This window comes from Scomber scombrus, chromosome 15 (genome assembly GCF_963691925.1).
Source record: "Scomber scombrus chromosome 15, fScoSco1.1, whole genome shotgun sequence".
Classification (NCBI taxonomy): domain Eukaryota; kingdom Metazoa; phylum Chordata; class Actinopteri; order Scombriformes; family Scombridae; genus Scomber; species Scomber scombrus.
Window position 1 is genome coordinate 515313 of NC_084984.1, and position 24772 is coordinate 540084.

General features: G+C 40.0%; 2 protein-coding genes across 2 annotated transcripts in view; both read left to right on the plus strand.

Moving 5' to 3' along the window:
- The window catches only part of myo5b (myosin VB), a 42695-nt gene extending 41960 nt beyond the window's left edge, over positions 1-735 (plus strand). The window contains exon 40 of the mRNA XM_062434366.1: positions 5-735. The gene's annotated coding sequence lies outside the window, so the exon portion shown is untranslated. The remainder of the gene's footprint in view (positions 1-4) is intronic.
- Positions 736-14197: 13462 nt separating this feature from the next.
- Positions 14198-23553, plus strand: il7r (interleukin 7 receptor). Its single transcript, XM_062434339.1, has 8 exons — positions 14198-14373; positions 17537-17666; positions 17754-17908; positions 20737-20888; positions 21481-21637; positions 22180-22276; positions 22357-22429; positions 22927-23553. The coding sequence occupies exons 1-8, from the start codon at positions 14211-14213 to the stop codon at positions 23311-23313; spliced, it is 1314 nt and encodes a 437-aa protein (XP_062290323.1). The 5' UTR covers positions 14198-14210; the 3' UTR covers positions 23314-23553.
- Positions 23554-24772: the final 1219 nt, after the last annotated feature.

Here is a 24772-nt window from a genome sequence, read left to right on the forward strand (position 1 = left end):
TGAGTCTGTTTATTAACACTAACACAGTCATGAGTCTGATGTTAACACTAACACAGTCATGAGTCTGATGTTAACACTAACACAGTAATGAGTCTGATGTTAACACTAACACAGTCATGAGTCTGATGTTAACACTAACACAGTAATGAGTCTGATGTTAACACTAACACAGTAATGAGTCTGATGTTAACACTAACACAGTAATGAGTCTGATGTTAACACTAACACAGTCATGAGTCTGATGTTAACACTAACACAGTCATGAGTCTGATGTTAACACTAACACAGTCATGAGTCTGATGTTAACACTAACACTCAGCTGGCACTTTAATGATTCAGTTTATTGAACTGAGACGAGTTTCTATGTTTGAATAACGAGCTGCAGCTTCCTGATCTGATGACGCTACAATAAAAACAATAAAGAGTTAAAGAATAAATATTTCAGCTGTTTCTAAACATTTAAATCGAAAGAAAGAAAAATATAATATTAATAATATTTGCTGCTTTAGGTTTTTTTTTTTTTTTTGCCTTTTCTGTTTTATTTGAGTTTTATTTGTGATTTGTGATAAATTTATCTTTTTATAAATCTGAGGATCTTTTCATTCTGATGTTTTCTATCTTTCTTTTTTTTTTCTTGTGTGATTTTTTTTTATAATTTTCTGTTAAATCTGATAAATGACTAGAACGCTGCAGACGTCTTTGTGCCACACAAACATCTTATGAAGTGTAACTGGAATAAAGATGAAGTACAAGTTAAATGTTTTTATTTCACTTCATTCATGATATAAATGATTTTATGTTCTTCACATTTAAACCTGAACGTCTGTTTTTTTGTCACTGAAACACAAACTAAAGTTTCTGTATTTTAAAAAAGTGAAAAAGTCACAACTATATAAATATGTTTTATTTTTTTCATTCTCAGTTTGAAGCTCGATAAAACGACCGGGAGAAAAACGTTAGCATGATACTTGTCTGCAAACCAACTTTACGTTAGCTTTACGTTAGCTTACGTTAACTCTGTGTTAGCACGTTTTTGTGCATTTAAAGCTGCGTTCAGTTGAATGTTTTATGTGACGCTCTGTTAGCAGCTGGTCAGGTTCAGGAAAGACGTGAAGTTAAAATAATCTGTTTTTAACTTTATAACTGCTGATTTTCTGTCAATCGACCAGGCGGGGAGATCCAGTCCTCTGAAATGAGGTCAACGCGGAAGTAACTTAAAACTGCATTCTATCAAAAGGCCACCAGGGGGCGACCGTTTTGGTGTCAAAAGGTCTTCCGTCTCTATACAAGTCAATGGAGAATTCACCAACTTCTCACTTGATTTCTAACCTCAGTAAACGTTTTCAAAATGTGTTTATGGTCTCAATCGCTAGTTTAAAGCCTTCTTCAATGCAGTATGATGTTCATTTGGGACATTTTGGCCTCCCTGATTTTATATGTGACGATAAAGCAGGGTATGCATTAGGGCGTGGCTACGTGGTGATTGACAGGTTGATTGGTTCACAGGTTCAGGAGGGCGCCTGATGAATGATTATCAGATTATATTTACAGCTGATGATAAACAAAGACACAAAAACAGAAGAACTTTTCAACACTGACTAAAATATCAGCATCATTGCTCCTACCAGAGGGTTTTCATTGACCTGTAGCTCCTACCAGAGGGTTTTCATTGACCTGTAGCTCCTACCAGAGGGTTTTCATTGACCCGTAGCTCCTACCAGAGGGTTTTCATTGACCCGTAGCTCCTACCAGAGGGTTTTCATTGACCTGTAGCTCCTACCAGAGGGTTTTCATTGACCTGTAGCTCCTACCAGAGGGTTTTCATTGACCTGTAGCTCCTACCAGAGGGTTTTCATTGACCCGTAGCTCCTACCAGAGGGTTTTCATAGACCTGGATGGGAGGAGTCTTTGAGGATAGATCTGGACCTTCTGAGGCAGTGGAGATCTGTTCCAGGGAGGGCAGCCAATAATCCTCTGGACTGTGTTTATGACCCTCTGAGCCTTCCTGTCTGCAGCCCAGCTCCCAGCGTACCAAGCTGTGAAGCAGTATGAGAGTACGCTCTCAATCGAAGAGTGATAGAAGGTCACCAGCAGCTTCTCTTCTACATTATTTTTCCTGAGTCCTCCTCCTCTCCTCCTCCATGTGTCACAGCAGACCTTCTGTTCTTTTCTTTTAAAGCTTCATTTGTTCCTCTGTGAACAAACAGCTGATACTGACTGAACAAAAAGCTCCAGTTTTTCTCCCAGAAGCTTTGTGTAAATATTCATTTGAACAGATTCCAGTTTGGCTTTTTCATGTGTTTCAGTCCTCCTGGCTCGTCTTCATGGAGTCTGTGTTGGTGAGATCAGACTGATGTACGGTGAAGATCAGCTTGAATCTCTCTGGAAGTTTTTTTCTTTCTTTCTGTTCAGTCTGGGCTCCATTTTCCTCTTGTAGCTGCGTCCAGGAAGGTCGGCTCCAGTCCCACAGACCTTAACATCGAGCTGCTTGGAGATGATCTGGTCCAGGTATGATGCACACCATGATACCAACCAGCAGACTGACAACTTTTCTCCATTTAAACAGACTGAATGACTGATTACAGGATGGAAGACGTGTGTGAGAGTAAATAAACAGAACAGTTATTTTTTAATATCTCTATAATCTCATTATTTACAATCCTTTCTGTCCAGTAGAATATGTTTGTAGAATAAGCTGAAAATGATTTTTGCTTCACTCTGACACACCAAACACATTCAGGTCTACATGAGACAGTAACTGCAGCCAGCTGTGAGGGGACCGACACATCTGTCCACGTCTGTAATGAACAGTGTGAAGTCGTTTCTAACAGCAGCTGCTCTTAAACACTGTGAACGAGTCGGCCTGAAGATTCCCACAGACGCTCAGTGACAGTTAATACAGCAGCTGTGAGTCCGTGGTTTACCTGTCAGACAGAGAGAGAGAGAAAGAGAGAGAGGGGAAAAGAGAAAGAGAGAGAGAGAAACAGAAAGAGACAGTGAGCTTTACTTAACACCACAAAGGTTTTTACACATGACGAAACAGAACCAGTAAACCGACTTTGCTTCATTACAGCAGTAAGAACAGTCTCTCTCTCTCTGTGTCTCTGTGTATTTCACTCAGCAGCAGAACTTCTGTCACTAACTCATCATCATTCTGTGTCATCACTATGTCTGAGTATCTGTACTCCATGCCTTTAAGGTATCGACCCAAAGAAATCCATATCTAGTATCATAGTGGCTCCATCGATTCCTGCAACCGATCCAGAGCTGAAAATATGACTGTTACTCTACACGTCTGTTACTCTACAGTCTGTTACTCTACAGTCTGTTACTCTACAGTCTGTTACTCTACACGTCTGTTACTCTACAGTCTGTTACTCTACACGTCTGTTACTCTACAGTCTGTTACTCTACACGCCTGTTACTCTACACGCCTGTTACTCTACAGTCTGTTACTCTACAGTCTGTTACTCTACAGTCTGTTACTCTACACGCCTGTTACTCTACAGTCTGTTACTCTACAGTCTGTTACTCTACAGTCTGTTACTCTACACGTCTGTTACTCTATAGTCTGTTACTCTACAGTCTGTTACTCTACAGTCTGTTACTCTACACGTCTGTTACTCTACAGTCTGTTACTCTACAGTCTGTTACTCTACAGTCTGTTACTCTACAGTCTGTTACTCTACAGTCTGTTACTCTACAGTCTGTTACTCTACAGTCTGTTACTCTACACGCCTGTTACTCTACAGTCTGTTACTCTACAGTCTGTTACTCTACACGTCTGTTACTCTACAGTCTGTTACTCTACAGTCTGTTACTCTACAGTCTGTTACTCTACACGCCTGTTACTCTACAGTCTGTTACTCTACAGTCTGTTACTCTACAATCTGTTACTCTACACACCTGTTACTCTACAGTCTGTTACTCTACAGTCTGTTACTCTACAGTCTGTTACTCTACACGTCTGTTACTCTACAGTCTGTTACTCTATAGTCTGTTACTCTACAGTCTGTTACTCTACAGTCTGTTACTCTACACGCCTGTTACTCTACAGTCTGTTACTCTACACGTCTGTTACTCTACACGCCTGTTACTCTACAGTCTGTTACTCTACAGTCTGTTACTCTACAGTCTGTTACTCTACACGTCTGTTACTCTACAGTCTGTTACTCTACAGTCTGTTACTCTACACGTCTGTTACTCTACAGTCTGTTACTCTACAGTCTGTTACTCTACACGTCTGTTACTCTACAGTCTGTTACTCTACAGTCTGTTACTCTACACGTCTGTTACTCTACAGTCTGTTACTCTGTTACTCTACAGTCTGTTACTCTACAGTCTGTTACTCTACACGCCTGTTACTCTACAGTCTGTTACTCTACAGTCTGTTACTCTACAGTCTGTTACTCTACAGTCTGTTACTCTACACGCCTGTTACTCTACAGTCTGTTACTCTACACGTCTGTTACTCTACAGTCTGTTACTCTACAGTCTGTTACTCTACAGTCTGTTACTCTACAGTCTGTTACTCTACATTATGTTACTCTACACGCCTGTTACTCTACAGTCTGTTACTCTACAGTCTGTTACTCTACACGCCTGTTACTGTACAGTCTGTTACTCTACAGTCTGTTACTCTACAGTCTGTTACTCTACACGTCTGTTACTCTACAGTCTGTTACTCTACAGTCTGTTACTCTACACGTCTGTTACTCTACAGTCTGTTACTCTACAGTCTGTTACTCTACAGTCTGTTACTCTACACGTCTGTTACTCTACAGTCTGTTACTCTACACGTCTGTTACTCTACAGTCTGTTACTCTACAGTCTGTTACTCTACACGCCTGTTACTCTACAGTCTGTTACTCTACAGTCTGTTACTCTACAGTCTGTTACACTACAGTCTGTTACTCTACAGTCTGTTACTCTACAGTCTGTTACTCTACACGTCTGTTACTCTTTAGTCTGTTACTCTACAGTCTGTTACTCTACAGTCTGTTACTCTGCAGTCTGTTACTCTACATTCTGTTACTCTACAGTCTGTTACTATACAGCCTGTTACTCTGCAGTCTGTTACTCTACATTCTGTTACTCTACAGTCTGTTACTCTACACGTCTGTTACTCTACACGTCTGTTACTCTACAGTCTGTTACTCTACACGTCTGTTACTCTACAGTCTGTTACTCTGCACGTCTAAACGTCATTTTTTAAATGATAGCCAGCCGTCATCACCATCAGCTGTGATTTTAAGATGTGGAGCCAATACCAGTTTATGGATCACATGCACTAAATTCAATTTTATTAAATTAAATATAGCAAACATTAGTGATGGGGTTTATTTGGGTCCTTATTAACAATAAATAAATAACAATAATTAGAGGTGAAACGTTCCTCACGTTACTGTAATTAAGAAGCTGTTTTATTGACTTTACTTTGAGTATTTCTCCAATTCAGTCATTTTATTTTGAAGTCTGGTTAAAATGGTTTAAATGAAGTAAAGTAGTTTGTTTTATTTTCATTCCTTTACTGAGTAAATTATTCATTTGTGCTTTAAAGTGATAAAACTAGTGAAAACCCTCTCTGTCTTTGGACCAGACAACCAATCAAATGCATCGCGTCAAAACAGACCAATCAGATCAAAGCTGCAGCTGATTGAAGTCACTGCTCAGAAAAAAAGACTTCAACCAGAAGTGTTTAAATAGATTCAAAGCGTTGGAGAAAACACAGATATAATGTGTAGTTCACAGAGGGAGTGAAGGCAGTAGAGAGATAATCTATAATGCTCAATGATCTAAATATCTGTACATACATGTATTAATATACCACGTGAGGGTTTGGGACACTGATGTGCAGCACTGTGGTTTCACTGTGATATAACTGAGTCCTTTTCAGTCACCTGATCTCCACCTGAGAGTCACGCACGTCTAAACTCAGAGGCAGTAATCACCAATGATTTCTGTTCCTGCCACACACAGTGAAAGTTTCGTGCGGCCGCCACAAACCTGCAGTGCGTCAGTCCTTTACAGCTAAAGGTGAAATGAAACTGCAGCGCTCTCCTCTGACTGACACTCACTGCCTGAAATAAGTGAGAGAGAGGCACTGAACTCATGTTTCAGATCTGCTCAGCTTGTCGTGTTTTTTAAAGGATGAAGACAAATTATGAGTCAAGGAAGAGGATGTGGTGAGGAGTAATTTCTGAACAAGCCTAACCTCTGTTTGCACAACTTGCAACACCTTTCTACAGAAGTTCAGTCGTACCTCGCCAGCAAACGTCTTGTCAGGCTGAGTTGTCGGCGTTACGTGATGATTGGTGAACACAAAGTTAGCCTTAAAAAAAAAAAAGAAGAAGCAAAAACAACAAGTGAGGAGAAGCAGGAAGCAGAGTTTTTAGAGAGGCTGTACACAGGAGACATTCATGTGGCTGTTGGAGCTCCGGCTTCAAAGACCAGCTCATTTTGGTGTGGCTTCACTCAAATTCAACACCATGAGATTCTGCACTGCGGTTTCATGTATGGGTGTAGGTGTAAAGATGGGTGACATAAATAGATGTACCATCTCTGCAGGTATGTATGGGAAGGACATCCTGAACAGGAGCAGCTCAGCATGGAGACACAAGCTTTAAATCCTCCACAATGTTTCCACTTCATTACTCGTCTCCGCTCACTGAGCCGTGCACTAATAAAACATGAAGCATTATCAATACGAAGGCCTGAACACCCACACAGGCATCTGCACATCCTGCAGCTGATCAAACATGCTGAGCAGAGAGAAGTGTGAACCGCCCACAGCAACAAAAACCTTCACTTTTACTCACAAATCTGAGAATTCAACCTGTGGATGAAACAGCTGAGAGTCAGTCACACGTCAGAGAGTCTGATCAGAATAAATATCATTGATCAGGATCAATAACACGTCACTGAAGCAGCAGCAGTTACAACAGTCATTAAAGTTCATGTTGAACCACTTTGTTTTTATTTCTATTTATCAATCAGAATTAATCTGCATTGATTTGATGATGAATTATTCTTTCAGTATGTTCAGTTTATTAGATGTCAGATCTATCTATACCTCTGATCAATCATGTGATCAGTCATGTGATCACTGGAGACTGAAGTACTTTCTGCTACTCTCTTCTTTTAAAGAGTACATGTGCACTGTAATATTGTAATATATTTAATATAAACCCCAAAAATCCCAAAAGATTTTTTCTTGTTTGATCTTGTGTGCAAAATATTTAAAGACGGTATAAAGTGAATTCAGACATTTTCTTCTAAACACATTAAATAGGTCATAAATGTATTTCTAAAAAAAGGTTTAAAAAGCATTTCAACCATTTAGATTTGAATAGTGGAGCTAGGCTTAGCATAAACCCGCCCTGCTGCTGTAGAGGTATAAATACATTCAGCACACACTACTACAGTCTACAGTTAGCCAGTTAGCTGAGTTAGCCGCCGAGCTAGCCGCCGAGCTAGCAGCAGAAAGCTCTCAGAGTAGCGTCCATGTTTCTGGTAGAGGTGGTGACTTTGATTGACAGGTGACACTCGGTAGGGGGCGGGGCTTCAGCGGACTCGGCGGCCACGCCCACAGCGTTTGGGAGCAGAGACATAGGCAGACTATTACACAACTTTGAAGCCTAATTTCATATATTTGGTGATTTTTTTAATCATTCACATTTGGCAGGGTGGTTAACAACACACTTCTCTGTGGTATGTCAAACTCAGAACACATATTTATTCTTACTTTACACGGACCTTAAAATGAATATCTGTTCGGACTTCAGTGGCTCCATAGAGTGTAGTAGTATCATAGTAGTATTATAGTAGTATTATAGTAGTATCATAGTAGTATTATAGTAGTATCATAGTAGTATTATAGTAGTATTATAGTAGTATCATAGTAGTATTATAGTAGTATTATAGTAGTATCATGGTAGTATTATAGTAGTATCATGGTAGTATCATAGTAGTATTATAGTAGTATTATAGTAGTATCATAGTAGTATCATAGTAGTATTATAGTAGTATTATAGTAGTATCATGGTAGTATTATAGTAGTATCATGGTAGTATTATAGTAGTATCATGGTAGTATTATAGTAGTATCATGGTAGTATTATAGTAGTATCATAGTAGTATTATAGTAGTATTATAGTAGTATCATAGTAGTATTATAGTAGTATCATAGTAGTATTATAGTAGTATAATATTAGTATATCAGAGTACTTCTTCCATCACATCAGATGAGTAAACACTGAATATGTTTGCTGTTTACAGTAAAGATGACGAGTTTCACGCCTGAATCAAGCAGCTCAGCTTCGTTAGTGGTTGTCATCAGATTCCCATCAGAGAGAGAGAGAGAGAGAGAGAGAGAGAGAGAGAGAGAGAGAGAGAGAGAGAGAGAGACAGAGAGAGAGAGAGAGAGAGAGAGAGAGAGAGAGAGAGAGAGAGAGAGAGAGAGAGAGAGAGACAGAGAGAGAGAGAGAGAGAGAGAGAGAGAGACAAACACAGAAACACCAAACCACAGCTGAAGATGTTTGTGATGCTGAGCGGAGAGATGAACCTCAGCCGTGTGGTTTTGGGGGGCGGGGGTGTGTTTCTCCTCCCAGATAAGCTGCAGAGAAACACTGAGGAGGCTCTTTATGTCTTTATGTTAGTGCAGCAGGAGGTTTAACACCCCCCCCCCCTCCACCTCCTCATCCTCCTCCTCCTCCTCCTCCTCCACAGAGACGAGGACAGACTTCTTCTTCTTCTTTTAACATTTGAGGAGAAACAAACAAACAAACAAACAAACAAACAAACAAACAAACAAACAAACAAACAAACAAACAAACAAACAAACAAACAAAACGTCCTTCTTTCCTTCCATGGTTTCTGTTGTCTCCTAAAAGTTGAGACCTCGCCCGCTAACCACGGCCCACGCCCACAGACGCACTCCACAAGCTGGCAACCCCCCCCACCCCCACCCCCCCCATCCCGGGCCTCATCTCCACCCACGACCGGCTCAGAGACTCGAACCTCCACCCGTCTGAGCAGCATGAAGCACATCTACCACAGTCAGAGCAGTCATGTGACCCTGAGGCAGGCGTGTCAGCTGATCCTCAGCAGAGCAGATCATACACCAGGGCTAAAGGTTCACTTTTATTATTGTTATTTTCATTTATGTTATGTATAAAAAAGGAGAGAGCCGCTTTAGATGATAGGAAGGGTGAAGTGTAATTTAAGCAACACCAGCCAAGCGAGGCTTTATTTGAACTACAGCATGGATGCAGATCATAAGTGACTTTCCTTGGTGGATGTGAGATGCACTAATCAGTGAACATTGGTGTGAATCCTGTTTATGTAAGAAAATACATCTTCAAAAAGAATAAAAACTTAAATGACACAAAAAAAGGAAAGTAAAAGTAAAATGACTTCTTATGTAAAATCATTTACAGACATACAGAAATGTTTCTAACGTCTCCTCAGAAACATGTTCTTCTTTTTTTCTGGACTGTGATTATTGTTTCTATGACATCACAACGAGTTTGGAGCCAATCGTGGGCGAGTATTCAGCGTGATGTTAAAGTGAAGCCTGCAGGCATCAAACTCTGAACTTTACAGATTAATAATATTCACTGATTCTGTTTTGAGGAAATTTAATCAAACAATCAGGATTTATATATATATATATATATATATATATATATATATATATATATATATATATATATATATATATTTATATGTATATTAATAAAGATCTGCAGAGAAGTACTAGCACTGGCACTGTATATGAAATACTCTGATTTCATTAATAAGTTAATAAGTTAGAAGTACTTATACTTTACTGTAGTACAGTTAGAGGTACTTATACTTTACTGCAGTACAGTTAGAGGTACTTGTACTTTACTGCAGTACAGTTAGAGGTACTTGTACTTTACTGCAGTACAGTTAGAGGTACTTGTACTATACTGTAGTACAGTTAGAGGTACTATTACTTTACTGTAGTACAGTTAGAGGTACTAGTACTTTACTGTAGTACAGTTTGAGGTACTTGTACTTTATTGTAGTACAGTTTGAGGTACTAGTACTTTACTGTAGTACAGTTTGAGGTACTTGTACTTTACTGTAGTACAGTTTGAGGTACTTGTACTTTACTGTAGTACAGTTAGAGGTACTTATACTTTACTGTAGTACAGTTAGAGGTACTAGTACTTTACTGTAGTACAGTTAGAGGTACTTGTACTTTACTGTAGTACAGTTAGAGGTACTTATACTTTACTGTAGTACAGTTAGAGGTACTAGTACTTTACTGTAGTACAGTTAGAGGTACTTGTACTTTACTGTAGTATTTCCATGTGATGCTACTTTCTACTCCACTACATTTATTTAACAGCTTTAGTTACTTTTCAGATGCAGATTTGACACAATGGATAATATAATATAATATATATATATATATATATATATATATATATATATATATTATATATATATATATATATATATATATATATATATATATATATATATATATATAATATAATATATATATATATATATAATATAATATAATATAATATAATATAATATAATATAATATAATATAATATTATATTATATATATATATATATATATATATATATATATATACATCTCAGATGTCTATGAGTTGTTAACAGCTCCTCTAAACTTCTCACATGCTTTCATTTCAATAAATGTTCAAATGATCCAATATTTCATTTACCTTCATCAGGGGGATCCACTGGATCACTTCACACAACACGCTGCTATTCTCGCTTCTGATTGGCTCGTGAACGTCCAGCTTGAGATAACTGACTAAAAACATAATTCACAAATGTTCCTCAATGGGTTTGTACACATTTGATCTGTATCTGTTGCCAGGGCAACCTGTGATGTTTATTATATATTATGTATAGGTTATTGTGTAATGGATTTTCTGGCCCACTTGAGATCAAATTGGACTTTATGTTGCTGAACTACATCAAGCTTATAATACTTATGACAGTGCTTTTACTTGTAATGCAGTAAAGTATCTGAGTATTTCTTCCAGTTCTGCTCAACCTAAAAAAAGCATCAGATTAAAGTATTTTAAACCTTCTTATTTATTTATGCAACTGACGTTAATCTCAAAGATAAAGATGCATCACAGCTCATCTCTGTCTCTGTTTTTGCAGTAAAACTCAGGTCAAACAGCAGGTATTGCACAACCATTTCCCAGCATGCCCTGCTTCACAACATTAAACATAGCATGCACACCTGTTGGCTGAGTGTAGGAAACAGCAGCTGATCCACAGAAAGAAGAGAAATGAGAAGAGAGAGTGTGAGCGGCTGCAGTCAGACTTAATGAAATGAAACTAAAATCAAAGTTTCCATCACGTAAAGCTGCAAATTATTGTGTGATTCAGTCACACGTTTTCTTCTGGTCATGTTCAGGTGTCAGACGGGTCCTGCTGCTCCGACAGTCACCTGACAGCTCGTAGTAAACTCAGATAAATGTGTACATCCTGGCCTCATTTAAAAACAAACCAGATCAGTAAGTAGACAGGAAGTGGTTTGTAGGTTACTGGTTAGATTCTGTTAGCAGAGCTGCAGCAGCGCCTCACATCACTGCACAGCGCTCTCTGCTCGGCATTAAAGTCGCTTTTTAACACAGATGTTGTAAAAGATAAAATGTTAAACAAAGAAAATAAAAGTGATTCATTGTTCTCATCGTCAGGTTGTTAGAAGCACACAATTCTGTTTTTAACTTTATAGTTTCATTTAAATCTGCACTGATCAATATCTTAATATTAACTAAACAATAAACGACGTGTTGATGTTTTGGTTCAGTTGGACTTTATCAGCCAATCAGCAGTCAGCAGGTCACGGCTGCATAAAACGATCCGATCAGTCAGACCACTTCCTGAAGCGGTCTGGGACTCGTTTGACACATCTCTGCTGTCGTGTGTCCCGATGCGTCTCCATGACGACGACGTGATGTTGTCTCAGCAGCATCACCTGCACACAGGTGTGATGCAATGAGTCACAGAGACGCTGGTGAAGATCCAGATGTTTCCTTCAGGAGACCGAACCAGAACTACCAGATACTGGACTTCATCACTGAGACGTTAAACATGGAATATATCACATGTTTATGGTCTGTTAACACATGTCAACCAGGTACTGCAACTGGTTTACAATCTGACAAAACCCAGCTCAAACCAGTTTAAATCGGTTTAAACCATTTTGAATGATGCTGAAAACTAGTCCACTCATTTGTTACTTCTAGGCTGGATTATTATAATTCATTATTATCAGGCTGTTCTAATAAATCTCTAAAGACTCTCCAGCTGGTCCAGAATGCAGCTGCACTAGAAAGAGATCATATTACTGCATTTAGCTTCCTGTAAAATCTAGAATAGAATTTAAAATTCTTCTCCTCACTTTCAAAGCTCTTAATGATCAGACTCCATCATATCTGAAAGAGCTCATAGAACCTTATGAACCTACTAGAACACTGCGCTCCCAGCTCATAGAACCTCTACTCCTCTCTCTACTCTCCTTCCTCTCTCTCCTCTCCTCCCTCTCTCTCCTTTCCTTCCTCTCTCTCCTCTCCTTCCTCTCGCTCCTTTCCTTCCTCTCTCCTCTCTCTCCTTCCTCTCTCTCCTCTCCTTCCTCTCTCTCCTCTCCTTCCTCTCTCCTCTCTCTCCTTCCTCTCTCTCCTCTCCTTCCTCTCTCTCCTCTCCTTCCTCTCTCTCCTCTCCTTCCTCTCCTTCCTCTCTCTCTCTCCTCTCCTCTCCTTCCTCTCTCCTCTCCTTCCTCTCTCTCCTCTCCTTCCTCTCTCTCCTCTCCTTCCTCTCCTTCCTCTCTCTCTCTCCTCTCCTCTCCTTCCTCTCGCTCCTTTCCTTCCTCTCTCCTCTCCTTCCTCTCTCTCCTCTCCTTCCTCTCTCTCTCTCCTTCCTCTCTCCTCTCCTTCCTCTCTCTCCTCTCCTTCCTCTCTCTCCTCTCCTTCCTCTCTCTCCTTCCTCTCTCCTCTCCTTCCTCTCTCCTCTCCTTCCTCTCTCTCCTCTCCTTCCTCTCTCCTCTCCTTCCTCTCTCCTCTCCTTCCTCTCTCTCTCTCTCCTCTCCTTCCTCTCTCTCCTCTCCTTCCTCTCTCTCCTCCCTCTCTCTCCTCTCCTTCCTCTCTCTCCCACTGTGAGTCTGGTTCTGGTTCTGAGGGTTCTTCCTGTTTAAAGGGAGTTTTTTCTCTCATGTGTGAATGTTGTGTCTCTTAAATTAAACCTGAAGAGTTCGGTTTAGACCTGCTCTATGTGGAAAGAGACTTGAGATAACTTTGTTGTGATTTGGCGATTTATAAATAAAGATTGATTGATTGATTGAAACCAGTTAAACCAGTTAGACCAGCTAAGGTTTGAAACTGGTTCTAACTGGATTTTTAAACAGGGTAATTAAATCTTTATTAAATAGTTCAGTCTGAACCTGCTCTGTGATGATCTAGTGCTTTATTAATAAAGACTGATTGGTTGATTGATTGATTACAGACAGATTTATTTTTCTTCAAATCATTTGTGAGGATTCATAAATGATTTGAAGAAGTGAAACACAACAAAACATCTTTTATTGAAATTGATGCAGAGCTCCAACAATTGGTCGATTAATCTGCAACAATTTTAATAATCAGTTAATTGTTTAAAACACAGTTTAGCCAAAATAACACATATAATATTACAGATGGTGAGTTCAGTGTAGAGTTAATGAACAGCAGTTATAAATCATGTTGAAGTGACACCAAATTATAAACATCAGAGTTCACTTCTTGTTCCACATTTAACCAGAAACGGATCATTTTATTCTCAGATGTGAAGAATGAACTGAGTCTGTTTTCTTTCATTATTAAACTTGAACTGGATCATCACTCTTTGTTTTCTCTGCTTTAACACACTGATGTGTTTCATTGAAAGATGTTTTAAAGGTGAGCAGATGAACAGCAGCGTGTTTGTTTCCCTTCAGTCGGCTGAACAAAGACGTTGTGATTTACATCCTGTGACACCTCCCTCCGTCCTCTGCTTCCTCTCTCTGTCTCTCTCTCTCTCTCTCTCTCTCTCTCTCTCTCTCTCTCTCTCTCTCTCTCTCTCTCTCTGTCTCTCTCTGTCTCTCTCCCCCCCCCCCTTTCTCTCTCTCTCTCTCTGCGTGCTGCTGATTAAAGCATAGAGCTGCAGAGCTGTATGCTGACAGGTGAGCTGCTCTCTGCTGCTGTAACAACAACACGAAGCAGAAGCGGAGGAGAGATGCGTCTGAGCTGGCGTGTGGCTGCGCTGCTGCTGCTGCTGCTGCTGCTGCTGGCGGCTCAGACTGCAGCTCAGAGCGGAGACGGAGACACTGACTCAGGTGAGAACAACCTTTACACTGTGTTTATGACCACATGTGATCACAATGATTCCTAAATGACTTCTGCTCAGTCACACCGACGCTGTGTTGACTCTGTTGTGGCTCCTAATGACACACAGAGACACAGACACATCAGTAAGTGTGATCAGAGTTACATCATTAGAGTCTTTAGATCATATTTAAGATGAGTTATTAACAAAAAGATGAAATGTTCTGAGATTAGAATGAAGTTAAAGTTTCAAAATGTACCAAAACACCCTGAGATGCATGTTTCCTCCTCCGGTTAGAATAATACTGCAGTACTTTAACTGTAATACTGCATACTACATCACTCATAATACTGCAGTACTTTTACTGTAATACTGCATACTACATCACTCATAATACTGCAGTACTTTTACTGTAATACTGCAGTACTTTTACTGTAATACTGCATACTACATCACTCATAATACTGCAGTACTTTAACTGTAATACTGCATACTACATCACTCATAATACTGCAGTATTTTTACTGTAATACTGCATACTACATCACTCATAATACTGCAGTACTTTTACTGTAATACTGCATACTACATCACTCATAATACTGCAGTACTTTTACTGTAATACTGTATACTACATCACTATAATACTGCAGTACTTTTACTGTAATACTGTATACTACATCACTCATAATACTGCAGTACTTTAACTGTAATACTGCATACTACATCACTCATAATACTGCAGTACTTTTACTGTAATACTGCATACTACATCACTCATAATACTGCAGTACTTTTACTGTAATACTGCATACTACATCACTCATAATACTGCTAATTTTTCATGCAGGATTTTTACATGTAATGGAGTATTTGTACACTGCAGTATTTGTACTTTTACTGCAGTAAAGTATCAGTGAAGTACTTCTTCAGTGTTTTCAGTGGAAACATAAACTTGATTTAATAATAAAATAGATGATTAACAGTTTTGCACTTTTAGACTTCAGACTTTATTGATTGAAAGAATAAAACAGCATTAATTTGTGGTGAATGGCTGAAGTTATGGACTAAAAGCAAAGTTATAATTAATTTATGGTTTATTAGACTGAATAAAATGCTTTTAATCTTCACCAGGATTTATTCTGTTTTCACTGTTTAAAATATAAAAGTCTAAAGTTGAGCTTCCATCAGAGGGTTATTCATGCTGTGAGTGTTTGACAGTTGATCGGTGGGAGCAGAAAGATCAATGTGTGAAAGTGAGGTGAGAGGTGTGAGGAAAAACAAAAGGTTTGTTATTTGTCCTGAAACATTGAGCGGTGAACAGCTGACTGCTGAAAGGTCAGAGGTGAAGTTCACTCAGACGACGAACCGCAGCGTCAACCAACAGCTGTGATCAGCGTCGATCAATGAAGATCAATCAATTATTAAATTGCTTATTGTGGAAAATGCCAAACGTTTTCTTCTCTGTTTCATAACATTTTAATATTTAATATAAATATTCTGCTTTCAAACTGTTGACCTTTCCACTATTTCCTGTCATTTTACAGACATATCGATCATAAAAATACTCAACAGATTGATCGATTTGGAAGATAATTCTTTGCAGCTCTAATTTAAATATTTCCGCAGGATTTATTTCACAGTAGCATCTAACTTTGACCTCATGGTGGCACTGCAGGACACGTGATGAAGATTCATCCTCTCAGAAATATGAATCTCTGAACCAGTTTTTGTGCCAATCTGTTAAATAGATGTTGAGATAATTTGAAAATCTTTGACCTGCTGGTGGAGAAGACATCAGAGTACATGTTCTGGGATCAGTCAGCTAACCCGATTCATCCTCTGGGGAACACGAGTTCATCACAGTTCTTCTCACTTTTCCTGCAGCGCCACCATGATGAGAATATTTGCATGAAAATCCATCTGATAATTGTTGAGTTATTTCACTCTGAACCATGAAAGTCAGCCTCAAGGTGGCGCTAAAGGAAAAGTAGGATTTTATCTTCTGGGAAACTTGAATGTCTGAAACATTCACAGCAGTTATTTCAGTGTGGAGCGAAACATCAGACTGAACGATTAAAGCCAACTGAGATATTGCTCATCTGGTATAATCAGCTGATAGCCTATCAGAGATATATCAGTATGTTTATAGGTCAATGATGTTTTTAGTTTAAATTTAAAGGGTTAAAATGTGAAAATAAACGTATGAATAACTTGCACACATTCTTTTTTTGTGGACCCAGCATCAAATTTCTGCTTTTAATCCATTTAGAGAGAATATATTAGAGGATTATGGCAAAAATGTCTAAGTGGTGTAACCATAAAAACTTTGTACCAAATAATTCAACTTGCTTAAAAACAGTAAATTCTCAATAAAACACCATATCAACTAGTTTGGCATGATCTTACATTATAACTTTATATTAAATAAAGGTAATGGAATACAATTGTTCTAAATATTACATTTACTCTGGTTACCATGGAGATCAGGAAACATTTAAATGTTTTGGTAAAAAATGGTGCAAATGTCATTTCAAATGATATAAAACCAACAAAAATACTAAATGTACGTTTTAACAAACCTGATGCTGCTTTTAAAACTAGTTTAACTGATTTATGAATTCATCATCTTACCAACACTTATTAGTCACTGACCCACGTTCCTCTTGTTCATACTGACTAATAAAAGATGCCGTTTAAAACTAGATTTAAGATCTGTTTAAGGTCTTTTTCTGTATTCATCCATTTATAAAACAATGATTAAAACAATAAAACATTATTTACACATTGATCCAGTTTTCTCTTATTGATCTTTTTTTAATATATTGATTATATTGAACTGGGCGTAACTCGGACGTCCATGATGTCTTGCTGCGGAGCCGCTGAGTTCAGTCTGAATTTATCTCCTATAAAACACACAAAAATACTAAATGTACATTTTAACAAACCTGATGCTGCTTTAAAACTAGTTTTAACTGATTTATGAAGTAATCATCCTACCAACACTTATTGGTCTCTGAGCCATATACCGTCCAATATGTGCTGACTGTTTTAAAGATATTTAAGCAGCATTTTATGTGTATTTAATTCTTTTCCCTAATTTGAATTAGTAGTTAATGGTTCTTCTTCTGAACTGATCACAGATCTGACAGACGTGTTGTGTTTCCTCTCAGAGCCGAGGATCAGCTGCACCTCTCACATCGCCATGAAGGAAAGCAGTGTGACCTGTGAGCTGATCGGAGGCCACAGCGAGGATGATGAGGACGACAACGAAGACGACTGCATCGAGAGAATGATCATGTGGTAAAAAGTTTAAATGTCAAAGAGGATCAGACACAGACTGTCACACGTGTCTCAGACTCTGACTCTCAGCTGATCTTCTGTTCACAGCTACAGAGACTTTGCTGTGAACAAGATCAGATGTCTGAACGGCTCCGGAGACACAATCACCTCCAAACATCTGCAGCCGCTGGCTCAGTTCAACCTGACCGTCCACCTGAGGAAAGGAGGCACGATCACAACCCCGATCGACCTGAAGAAAATAGGTAAAAGCTTCCTGTATGTTCAGTATGTCTCAGCATTTAACTCATTTAACTCTTTGTTCATGTAGAGGTGAGTTTATCTTCCTACTATGTCATCTTTTTTAGCTGCGTGTGTGTCTTGTTCTTATTGTCTTAAAAAGTACAAATGGAGTGGCAGCTGTAATCTCATTATATGTTAAATATAATGACAATAAAGCTTTCTATTCTATTCTATTCTATTCTATTCTATTCTATTCTATTCTAAGGAGAAGAATATATAAATATAAAAGTACAATAATACAAGATGCAACGTCATTAGTTCTTCTTGTTCAGTTAAATGAACAATGGTAACCGTGGCAACGCGACTGCAGGGATTTTACCTGATCAGACAGAAAGTGAAAATGAGTTGAAACAGAGGTGAAGAGGTGAGAGGAAGCAGGTGTCCTTCTAACAGATCGTGAATAAAAACAGTCCTCGTGTGATCAGCTGTGACTTTTGATTTAAAAAAACAACAAACTCAGAGTTTCTCTACGAGGCACAAAACACTTTTAATGACCGAGTGAATTTAACAGAGAGAGAGGAGATAGCAGATATACAAGTCACATGACCACTGTCCCATGACTAAATTAACAATATAATATTCAATTAAAGCTCCAAGCAGCGATGAACCTCGCCCCGAAACAGCTGCAACGCATCTTCAAGGATGACACAGAGTGAAAATGAAGTCGGTTGGATTAAATCTGTAGGAGTTCGTTAAACTGCAAGGCGTCGAAATTTGAATAAAAATAGCTGACTTCCTGTTGGAGTTAGAGTATGGGTCCAAGAGACTTTTTTGTGCGTCTTCACATGATACATATGTGAACCAAATTTCATTCATCTACGTCAATCTGGAGGGAGGGGCTCAATTTTCTTCATTTTGTAAGCAGTAACAGTTCCTGTTTTATGGCGAAACATCAAAATTCCTCACATCACCACGGTAACCAGGTATAACGGAAGAAAAAAGATTTTGATAACTTTTCATCTCTAATGTCTGAAGATGTTTCTGAGCGAATTTGAATTTGTTTGGATTAAATCTCTAGGAGGAGTATGGGTCCAAGATACTTTTAGGTGTGTGTTGGCATGATACATATGTGTACCGAATTTCGTTTGTCTATGTCAGTAAGCGAGGGGCTCCATGTTTGTCATTTAGCTAGGGAGCGCTGTTGAGCCATTTTACGCCCGTTCCCGAGAGACATAAAATATAAACATTTTTGCAAGGTCTGATGTGATGTACATTTTCGTGAGTTTTGGGGCACGTTTAGGGTTTGAAAAATGCGTTTGTTTCCGGAGAAGAAAAATGATTCCTACAGATTCAAAAGGGCCTTTGCAGTGTTTAGTGCTCACGCCTTAATTATCATAAACGGATCCAACCAAGCTGAGAAGAAATGAGTCAGAAGCAGAGAGATCAACACCACTGAAGCCACAACAAAGTACACAGATGACTGTTTATGGAAAACAACCTTCATAGATCAGCATGGACACACTGACGCTCATCTCCATCCGTATCAATCAATCACATAATAATGCATTTTATTTAAAGGCACCTTACAAGGCACATAAAACCCAACAACAGTACATCAAACAATATCAATCAGGTAACATTTAGTGCAAAGATAAAGAATAAATATGAATGTGACTACAAGCCAGGCTTAAAGTAGAGCGCTCCTTCTACACACTGCAGCTCAGTAGGAGAGTATGAAGAGGAAGGGTGGAGTGAGTTCATCTATTAGAAGTTGTGAAGTGGAGCTTTTAGGAGTTTTATCATATAAAGTTGTGTCAAAGTCAAAAAAGTCATCCTCTGTGCAAACGTCTCCATGAGTTTGGGAATGACATCATGTAGCTGCTGAATCAGCTGGTTTCATATGGACAGCATGGACGTACATCATACTGCAAGTTCTACTTTTATCCTCTTTAAAAGGTGGAAAGGTTCCTGTCTGCTTCAGATGTCTTCATGATTTTCAGCAGTGAAGGTCTCAGTGTGAGTCTGACGCTCGGTGTGTCGGTGCAGAGAAGTGTTCTCAGGTTTCCTGCAAGTCACAGTTTCAGGCTCAGATGTAGAAATAACAGAACTTACTGTGGAAGAATAAACCAGCTTTACAGTGATCATGTGGTCACTGGGTGAAAACCTCTGTTCACCTGGGAGATGACTCACCTGCACTCATAGACAGTGATGACTGAGACTGAGCTCGGATCTGGTTTGTTATCCTGCATTATTGAGCACATTTATATATTCTGTCAGTTTCTACATTCATATTTTCTCACATATATTACACATTGCATTGTGAGAGGGGCCGGCCAGGGACCAATGAACACGAACTAAACCCCTAACACAAATTACATCATACAATTTAGGAAGACGCTTTATTTACAGATAATAAATTAGCAGATAAAAATGTCTTTGCAGAGTCCTTTCTGGTGACATCAGATGGCCTCTTCATTTCTATTTAAGATGAATATTATGGAATTTAAAAAGTAAAGGTACATTAACATTTAAAAAAGTTTAATTACCTGCAGGGGTTGAATGTATTGAGTCCAGTAGGGTGGAGGAATATAATGATATAACTCTCACAGTCTCAGTCAGACCATCACTACAGCAGCTGAAATAACAAACTGACCACATCAACTGATAAGTTGTCATTATTGATTGACCAGCATTTGTGTTATTCTGGGGTAACTAGTGACACTACAGGCGTTTCCATGACGACCCACTGAAATCACTGATTGAATATTTCTTCAAATGAACCAAACTCCAGGTGTGAAAGTGTTAGTAGTTCCAGTCTTTACAGTCTTCTGGTTTTTTTGTGTCCCTGCAGTGAAACCCAGAAGTCCTCATGTGTGGAACGTGACCTTAAACCAGGAGACCAACCAGGCCGTGTTTCATATCCGGACACCGTACCACAACGACTACCTGAAAATAAATAATCAGCGGTTCCAGCTGCACATCTGGACGGACCACAGTGAAATAGTGAGATCATTCGTTTTCTTGTATGTTTATTAACTTTAAACTTCGTGTCGTCCTCCCGGGTCAAATTGACCCCGTCTGTTTTGACTGTTCCTTCTTTCCTTCCTTCCATCTGTCCTTCCTCCCTCCTTCTCTCTTTCTTTCCTTCCTCTCTCTTTCCTCCCTTCCTTCTTTCCTTCCTCCATCCGCCTTTCTTCCTTCCTTCTGTCCTTCCTCCCTCCCTCCCTCCTTCCTTCCTTCCTTCATCCCTTCCTCCCTTCCTCCCTCCTTCTCTTTCTTTCCTCCTCCCTCCCTTCCTTCTTCCCTCCCTCCCTCCTACCTTCCTCCCTCCCTCCCTTCCTTCCTCCCTCCTTTCCGTCCTTCTTCCTTCCTCCTTTCCTTCTTTTTTCCTTCTCCCTTCCTTCCTCCATCCTTCCTTCCTTCCTTTCCTTCCTCCCTCCCTTCCTTCTTTCCTTTCCTTTCCTTCCCTTCCCTCCCTCCCTCCTTTCCTTTCCTTCCTTCTTCCTCCCTTCCTTCCTTGACTCGAGGACAACAGGAGGGTTAAACATGTTCAGAAACATTTGGATTAATCCACGATTTATCTGTTTCACCAAAGACTCAAGATGTCTTCCAAAAAGACACGTTGGCCATCAGCATGGAGCACCTGCAGAAGAACAGGAAGTACCACGTCAAAGTGCGAGCCAAGCCGAGCGAACACCTGCAGGGCAGTTGGAGCGACTGGGGCCAAACTTACAGCTTCTCTTCTCCTGCTGGTATGAACAGCTGGAACAAATCAATCAATCAATCAATCTTTATTTATAAAGCGCCAAATCACAACAAAGTCATCTCAAGTCTCTTTCCACATAGAGCAGGTCTAAACCGAACTCTTCAGGTTTAATTTAAAGAGACCCAACATTCCCACATGAGCAGCACTTAGTGACAGTGGAGAGAAAAAACTCCCTTTAAACAGGAAGAAACCTCAGAACCAGAACCAGACTCACAGTGGGAGAACATCTGCCTCGACCGGTTGGAGGAGAGAGGAGAGAGAGAGGAGAGAGAGGAAGGATAGGAGAGAGAGAGAGAGAGGAAGGAGAGGAAGGAGAGGAGAGAGAGGAAGGAGAGGAGAGGAGAGAGAGAAGCACATTGAAAATCAACATTGAAGCTAGTACAAAGACTCAGATCATTTATTGAATTTCTTTGAAACCATGTGAGAAGAAAAGTCTCTTTGGTGGAACATCTGAAACAAAACAGACACAAACACATGAAGTACAGGTTTAATACAGAAGAGAAGAACAACCTTTTCTTTTTCTTAAAGGAGAAAACGCCGAGTGGGAGACGATCTACAAACTGATCGTGTGTCTCGTCCCGTTGGTGGTTCTGACGTTCAGCGTTGTTTTCTTCTGGAAAAACAAGTACGCCTCCTCTGCTTTCCTGTCAGACTCACTTAAATGACATGTTTCATGTGTTAATGTCTTTTCTTTTCCCCTCACAGAATATTCACCTACATGTGGCCGAACATCCCGCATCCCAAACACACGCTGGTGCAGATCTGCAAACCTAATAAAGTGAGTTGTTTTACTTTGAGACTGTTTGCCCAACAAAAACATCTGTTCATTCACATGTTTACTTTAAAGTGACGTCTAGTAATCAGAGGAATTATAACTGTGATGTTTCTATCTGAAGGATTACTGGAGGGTTAAAGTTCACTGGGGTCACAGCATTGGAAAGGTTTTGATTGTCAGTGTGATGATGTGATGATGTCATGTGATGTGATCTGATCTGATGTCATCTGATGATGTCATGTGATGTCATGTGATGATGTCATGTGATGTGATCTGATGATGTCATGTGATGTCATGTGATGATGTGATGTGATGTGATCTGATGTCATGTGATGATGTCATGTGATGTGATGATGTGACGTGATCTCATGTGATGTGATGATGTCATGTGATCTGATGTGATTTGATGATGTCATGTGATGTGATGATGTCATGTGATCTGATGTGATTTGATGATGTCATGTGATCTGATTTGAATCGATGTGTCTCTGCTTGTGCAGGGTCTTCTGCTGCACATCAAACCGGAGGTCTTCAGTGCCCTTAAAATCTCCCCGATGGAGAGAGCATCATGTGAGGAAACAGAGCCCTCGCTTCCTGCTGCTGCCGACCGTTCCAACGCTCCCTCCTCCAGCCAGAGCTCCGACTGCTCCAGGGACAACGCCAGCATCAGCACCGAGGAGCTGGAGCTGCTGAGCAGGAGCTCATCCGACGGAGAGGACAGCGTCCAGAGCTCCGGTCCGTCCCCGGTGGACGTCCCCCGGTTTGCTGAGCGACCTCACACACCTGCACCTGAACGCAGCGCCGGACAGAACGAGCCGGAGGTGTTTGCAGTGAGCCAGCAGGAGGAGGCCTACGTCACCATGTCCAGCTTCTACCAGATCAATTAGGTGAAGAGAAGCAGCGACTTATATTTATTAACCTTCTGAGAATTACATGAAATGTCTGCCGGTCAGTTCACACAGAAATATCTCAACAATAACGGATGAAATGTAGTGCAGACATTAACGTTCCGCAAAGAATGAATCCTTCTCATCACTTATCCAGCAGAATGTGTTGCTCTGATGTTGGCCACAGATTCATGTTCCTCAGAGGATGAATCCTGCTGACTTTGCCTGATCCACTCATTGTTCCTGTAGCGCCACCATGAGGTCGACAACTGTTGATTTAAGTTAAATATCTCAACAACTGTTTGATGGATTGTCATGAAGTTTGTCTCATGTTCATGTTCCCCTCAGGATGAACTGTAATAACTAACTCCAGCCCAAAACTTGTATTTTTGACCAAACATCCTGACATCTTTAGGTTTAATTTGCGTTTAGCTTTTAGCATCACAGAGCTGCTAGCATGAGTAGAGTCTCAGGATGTGTAGTTCAGTCTGGTTGAACAGGACTCTTGTTGGTTTTCCTCCTTGGTTTGATTTGTTTGGGCAGATCTGAGCTCAGCAGTCGTACTCAGACCAACGCAACCACACAGAGACCTTTAGAGGAAGTGGTCTCAGTTCATCTCCAGCTGACTGAATCTGAACTGAGCGGCCGGACTAACACATGACGTACGTCTGTCTTCTTGATATTCGTGTAGATTCGATCTTCTTACTGTGTTTTCCTTCTTGATTTTGAAATGAAACTAAGTGGAGTTTACCGCTGACTCAGCCCAGAACAAACACACTAGAGGTTTGAAAACCCCCCTCGGTCTCATCTAGTATAATATTGAATACGTTCACCTCTAAAAACCAATCAGATCAGATCGGAGAATGAAAAGAATCGCTCGCGTCCACACTAAGACAGGAACCTGTGGCGAGGGGTTGAAAAGGGGCTTTAACCCTCCTGTTGTCCTCGAGTCAAGGAAGGAAGGGAGGAAGAAGGAAGGAAAGGAGGGAGGAAGAAGGAAGGAAATGAGGCAGGAAAGGAGAGAGGGAGGAAGGAAGGAAGGAAGGAAGGGAGGAAGAAGGAAGGAAAGGAGGGAGGAAGAAGGAAGGAAATGAGACAGGAAAGGAGAGAGGGAGGAAAGAAGAAAGAAGGAAGGAAGGAAGGAAGGAGGGAATGAAGGTAGGAGGGAGTGAGGGAGAAAGGAAAAGAGGAAGGGAGGAAAGAAGAAAAAAAGGACAGACGGAAGAAGGAAGGTAATGGGGAAGACAGAAAGAGAGAAGGAGGGAGGGAGGAAAGAAGGAAGTGAGGAAGGAAGGAAGGAAGGAAGGGGGATGGAGGAAGGAAAGAAGGAAGGAAGGAAGGAAGGAAAGGAGGGAGGAAGGAAGGGAGGAAAGAACGAACAGTCAAAACGGACGGGGTCAATTTGACCCGGGAGGACGACAGGAAGGTTAAAAAGCTCCACTGATGTAAAAAGTGAATA